This window comes from Azolla caroliniana, unplaced genomic scaffold (genome assembly GCF_043228905.1).
Source record: "Azolla caroliniana isolate FFs.n. ecotype wild unplaced genomic scaffold, voAzoCaro1.0.p SCAF_1321, whole genome shotgun sequence".
In the NCBI taxonomy this organism is placed as follows: Eukaryota; Viridiplantae; Streptophyta; class Polypodiopsida; order Salviniales; family Salviniaceae; genus Azolla; species Azolla caroliniana.
The window spans coordinates 1-6,208 of NW_028231756.1; the positions used below are offsets into that span (position 1 = coordinate 1).

Here is a 6,208-nt window from a genome sequence, read left to right on the forward strand (position 1 = left end):
AACTTAGTTTCATGATTTCTATGCTTATGTACGTAAATCGCTCTTGATATTTGCATCTAGTTGTCTCTAATCAATGGACTCACATATCTTGTCCAATATGTAATTAACTATAGTTAGGGTAGATTCATTGTGTAGTAGTAAATGGATCATCATATGAATTGTATGTGATAAGAAGATGCAAAGATGTGTGTGCTTTGGGCTCTTCTTTGTAGAATGTGATAACATAGAAGAGACAGAAAGCAAAACGAGGCATGATAACACATCACTTTCGTTGTAGAAAACAAAGGCATAAGAGAGCATTTTGATTGGTAATATCACAGGAGACACATACGTGCAAATAGTCACATAAACATGGATACGAAGATGAGAGAGAGAGAGAGAGAGAGAGAGAGAGATGCATGTACACACACACACACACAAATCGGCAATGGTTCGGTTGAACCAAACCGAACCGTGAAACTGCGGCTTAACGGTTCAGTTCGGTTTCAGTTATGTTTAGACCGTTAGAAACCGCGGTTAAATCGGTTTAGTTTTTATTTATTTTTTAAAATTTAAAAAAAAATAAAAAATAAAAAAATTTGTTTTTAAACAATCTTTTCATTTTTAGACTTTATTGTCTCATTTTAGGAACATCTTTAAAATTTTTAAAAAAAATGGAATATTTAAAATTTAAATTCTGACCTAAGTTGAAAACCGAAACTGAACCACGGAACCGTGGTTTTAACGGTTCAAAACTTTTTAAACGGTTCGGTTTTAACAGTTACGTGGTTTTATTCGGTTTAGTTCAGGTTATTTTTTTTTAAACGGTTCACTTTTGACCTTCTCAAACCGAACCGAACCGTAGCCGATTGTTACACACACACACACACACACACACACACACACATGATACCGTCCAAAATGCAAACAATGGCTGCCTTTTGCATTTTGCTTTTTAGCTGTTTGCTTCTTTTGTTTTTTTGCTTTTTGCTTTTTGCTTTTCTTTTGCTCTTTTTACTTAATTTTCTTCTGCTTCAAAAGCTCTCTTATCACATCGTCATCGTCAGCGTCGTTCATCTCACGCAGATCAGAGAAAGAGACGCAGACATACTCAGACAGACAGACAGACAGACAGACAGAGAAATCGTGTGTGTGTGTGTGAGAGAGAGAGCCAGATAGACAGAGACAGGGATCGCCATGGCTTCCAAACGTATCCTCAAAGAGCTTAAAGATCTTCAGAAAGACCCCCCTACATCGTGCAGCGCAGGTACTTACTTGAATTCCTTCCTATGCACCCCCCGCACATTCGGAGGCTTTTACAGATCGATGTGTACTCCCGTACAGTTAGGGTTTTTTTCATAGTTCTCATGGTCTTTTGAAGATCTTCAAAATACAGATCTATGGCTTTCCTGTGGAATTGTTTGATGTCTCTTTCTGTTTGAACTGTGTGTATGGAGAATGAATTTGAAATTTTCGCACAGTTAAGGTTTCTACTCGCTTTTCATGTCTTTAGAAGATCTGTGAAGTCTAGATCTATGGATTTCTTTATGGAACTTTTTGGGGTCTCTGTCTGGTTGAAGAAAACTGTATATATGGTAAATGGATTTGAAAAGTTGTTGGAAAACTATGTATTTAGGTCCTGTTGCAGAAGACATGTTCCACTGGCAAGCCACCATTATGGGACCTGTGGATAGCCCTTACGCAGGAGGAATTTTCCTTGTAACCATTCACTTCCCTCCAGATTATCCTTTCAAGCCTCCCAAGGTAAAGCTTGAATTGAAGACTTTCATTCTACACATAATCACTGTTCTTGAGGCTTTTCATTCTGCACCTAAACCACTATTCTTGTGACTTATCATCCTACACATATCACTAAACTTGAAACTTTTAAGTCTACACATAATTACTAAATTTGAAGCTTTTCTATCCCAAGCACAATCACTAATAAGCTTGGACCTTTTCATTGTACGCACAATCACTAACCTTTAAGCTTTTCATTCTATGATTAATAACTATACATGCTTGGAGCTTTTCATTGTACACAATAATTACTAAGCTCAAATCTTTTCAATATATACATAATCACTTTGACCAGGTAAGCTTGGAGCTTTTCATTCTACATATAAATCGCACATTCTACATGTAAGCACTAAGCTTGATTATTTTCATCCAATACATAGATCACTAAGCTTTTCGTTCTGCACTTAAATCACTAAGCTTGGAGTTTTTGGTTGTGCTCATAATCACTAAGCTTGAAGCTTTGCATTCTACATGTAACTCACGAAGATTAAAGCATTTCTTTCTATGCATAATCACTAATCTTGAAACCTTTCATTCTACATATAATCACTCTGACCAGGTCAACTTGAAGCTTTTCCTTGTGCACATAATCACTAAACTCGAAGCTCTCCATTATCACATGATCACACCATGCACAAAGCTGCATCATCATACACGTTATTCAAGTTGTTGCAATTTCAAAAAGATGTGTGTTTTATAGTTTTCCCATAATCATTACCACATGGAAAATCAAGCTACCATAGATGTATTTGACTGAAGACTCAAAGTCACTTTTTATTCAATCAATCCTTTCAAGCCCCTCAAGGTAAGCTTGAAGTGTTTCATTCTACACATGATTACTATTGTTGTGAAAATATTCTGAAATTCAGAAAGGTAGCAGAGAATTATTTGAATCAAGTCGTGTTTGTGGAGGTATGTTTTTGATTTGTAATGTCACACAATCATTATTGCATCTACACCGATGAGACATTTGTTTCCATTCTTTAAAGCTTGCATTGGATCATTCGGATCAAATCCTATATGTTGGTTTGTAAACATCCGAGACAGTTCTCAGAATTATTCTCTTGCTCTAGACTATCTTTAAGTTTCCCTAGATAAGTTTGAATCTTTCCATTCTACAGATGATGACAGTGTCTTAAATATATGCTGAAATTAGAAAATATAGCATAGAAGTATGTGAATCAAGTCTTGTTTGTCTTGGCTCTAATCCAAGACAATATTCCTATCTGTCCCATTCAATCTTTCCAAGGTAAATTTGAAGCTTCTTGTTGTGCATAATTCATTGTGTAAATACTGAAAGTAAAAAATCTTTAGATTCTAGTATTGTAAGCTTTTCACTCTGGTGATTAATTCATATTATTTCAAGCCAAAACTCAAGGCTTGTTGTTCTACATATAATCACATTGGAAATGGTAGGAAATTCAGAATATCAATATTTCACGGATACTTATTTAATGGATGAGAAACTTTGATATATAGTATAATGAAATGGTCAGATATACCGTCCAAGTCTTGGTGGAGGTCTTAAGGTTCTGATTGTTGCACTAGCTCATTGTTTTGATTTGAGATCATGTACGCTAACAATTCACCGACATTCGTGAAGACACTACCTACTAAAAAAGGGGTCTTACTAACATGTATTGTTTAATTGAAAAGCTTGAATTTATCTAGATGTCCAGAAGACATTGTGACTACACATCCCTCGTCGAGAAGGTCAAATTCTTTATTTGTTTTATGTTAGTGCAGGTTTCTTTAATATTAACAACTTAATCTGACGTTTTGTTCCAAAGGACTGTAAATATATATGATTGCTCAATTTAAAAGAGTTTTACGTTTTCCGACTTTGGATCTTAGCTAGTTTTTTCGTCTTTGTATCGATACCAATGGACATAATTGCTCATATAATCCAAAAGAATAATATAGCTGGGGTGTTAATTAATGACGAAGGATTTTAAAGATGTGATTGCTTGTTCTGAGGAACCTCAGATTTTGTTTTTGACAGGTAGCGTTCCGAACAAAAGTGTTCCATCCCAATATCAACAGTAATGGAAGTATTTGCTTAGATATTCTGAAAGAACAATGGAGCCCAGCACTTACCATATCCAAGGTACAGAATGTTTTCTATTATGTCGTTGAAGATTTATAGGATTTTATTCTGATAGGATAAATAATGTTTCAGGTTCTGCTTTCTGTTTGCTCCTTGCTTACTGATCCAAACCCTGATGATCCCCTTGTTCCTGAGATTGCAAACATGTATAAGACAGACAGGGCAAAGTATGAAGCTACTGCGAGGAACTGGACTCAGAAATATGCCATGGGCTGAATTTCAGAATCCTTGAGATTCTAACACGTACACACACATGGAACTTGTAATTAAGATAGTCATGGGCTCTTCTCTATTTCGTTGAACTTAAAAGCAGTCATCATCTAGGAGACATTATGTATATTTTGTTTGTTTGAATTTACGTCCAAGATTATCTCCAGCTGCTGAAGAACTAAAAGTTGGGTTTTATAGATTTTTCTGGAATGCAATAGTTTTGATACACTACTTAAAGAAGCACTTGATAAATGCAGTTGAGAGTGAGCAATATGTTTTATGTCCCATTGTAATACATTCTATTTTAGTGTTAAGGGACATACTTACATTATTCCAAATGCGTTGGAAATTTGGACATTGTAATAATTGTCTGAATAACATTGTTTTAACTGAGGTTCCATATTTTACCATCTTAAGAATGCAAGTCTTCCTTCAGAGGTTTTGACGGTAGCAACAGTTTCTTCATTTGAACCATTGATCCTTAACATGAAATAGGACATTGATAGTTATGAGTATTCAAGTTGGAATTGCAGGCATTTGGTTCTCAGCATGAAAGAAGACATTAATAAGAAGATAGATGTTCACAATTCAGTGGCTCTTTTGGATATGGACAAGCATACATTGGACTGCGATAATTGTCATTGATCTTTCTAATGCTTGTAAAAGTGAAATTTAGGTAAAGGTATTGGTAGTCATGAGTATCCACTTGTAGATGCAACCATTGGATTCTTATAACATGAAAGCTGCCTTAATAATTAGATAGATGTTCACAATTCAGTCGTTCTTTTGGATATGGACAAACAAGACATGGGAGTAATGATAATTGCCATCAGCCTTTCCAGAGCTTGTAATTGCTGAATTTTTTCAAAGGTGTTGATAGTTATGATTATCCATCCACTTGTAGCTACAACCATTCGATCCTTAATGTGAAAGAAGATGCTAATGATAATATGTTCACAATTAAATTTTCTTTTGGATATGAATACACATGCATGGGAGCAATTTTCTGAAAGAAGATGCTAATGATAATATGTTCACAATTAAATTTTCTTTTCGATATGAATACACATGGATGGGAGCAATGAAAATTGCTGGTGATCTTTCCAAAATTTGTAAAAGCCAAATTTAGACTAAGGGTTGATAGTTATGAATATATGCTTGTAGGTACAACCACTTGATCCTTAACATGAAAGAAGACATTGACAGTTATGAGTATACATTGTTGATGCAACCATTTTATTCTTAACATGAATGAAAGAAGACATTATTTTAACATGAAAGAAGACATTGACAGTTATGAGTATACATTGTAGATGCAACCATTTTATTCTTACCATGAATGAAACAAGACATTAAAAATTGAGAGAAGATGCGTGGTTCGGTCTCTTTGATGAGGCTGGAAGGGTTAAGGTGTTGAAGGGCGTGAGCGGATCGGGAAGAGATAGGATTTTTGGGGAGAGTCAGAGTAGGGGCTCTTGGCAGCCTATCCGCGTGGTGGCGCAAGTTGGTAACATCTGGAAGACAGGTCCGGATGTTGCTAAGGTTGGAAGTTATGGGTATATGGTTGTCGTCCCCTTGTCGAACTAGAATGGGACCCAAAGGATTTCAGGTGGAACCATGATGGTAGATTTCGCCATTTCTTTGAGTACAACACTAAACTGGGTCAGGCTTTTCAACTGCAGCTAGACGGCCCCTTACGCAATGCCTAGCGTACATTGGGCATCCCTAATGAGGTGCTCATTACCTTTTGGAAGGGTCTCTAGCGTCTCCACTTGCCGGAAAAGATAAAGTTTTTTTGGTGGCAAATCGGTCATAATGTGGTTCCCGTTAGCGAATGGCTAGCGTCTCCACTTGCTGGAAAAGATAAAGTTTTTTGGGTGGCAAATTGTTCATAATGTGGTTCCTGTTGGCGAATGGCTAGGTAAACGTGGTGGCCCGTTAGGCTACCCACTTTGCCATTCACCTCTTGAGACTCTGAGGCATTGTCTGTGGGATTGCCCTCACACTCAAAAGGTATGGGATAGAGTGACTCGCCTCCTTGCGGCATGTGAAGTGGAAGGAACAACATTATGGAGTGTTGCGGCATGACTTGATCACTCTATTGATAGGTGG

General features: G+C 36.5%; 1 protein-coding gene across 1 annotated transcript; it reads left to right on the forward strand.

Annotated features, from left to right (window-relative positions):
• Nucleotides 1-1,073: 1,073 nt before the first annotated feature.
• Nucleotides 1,074-4,501, forward strand: LOC147847237 (ubiquitin-conjugating enzyme E2 8). The gene is made up of 4 exons (XM_087339410.1): nucleotides 1,074-1,246; nucleotides 1,616-1,743; nucleotides 3,782-3,886; nucleotides 3,959-4,501. Exons 1-4 carry the CDS (start codon nucleotides 1,177-1,179, stop codon nucleotides 4,100-4,102), a joined length of 447 nt encoding a protein of 148 aa, XP_087195536.1. The 5' UTR covers nucleotides 1,074-1,176; the 3' UTR covers nucleotides 4,103-4,501.
• The last annotated feature ends 1,707 nt before the right edge of the window (nucleotides 4,502-6,208 follow it).

Excerpts from the sequence above, each read along its gene's own strand:
- LOC147847237 (XM_087339410.1), top strand. The coding sequence starts at position 1,177 with ATGGCTTCCAAACGTATCCTCAAAGAGCTTAAAGATCTTCAGAAAGAC. Across the intron at positions 1,247-1,615 it reads CCCTACATCGTGCAGCGCAG|GTCCTGTTGCAGAAGACATG; the intron begins GTACTTACTTGA and ends CTATGTATTTAG. Across the intron at positions 1,744-3,781 it reads ATCCTTTCAAGCCTCCCAAG|GTAGCGTTCCGAACAAAAGT; the intron begins GTAAAGCTTGAA and ends TGTTTTTGACAG.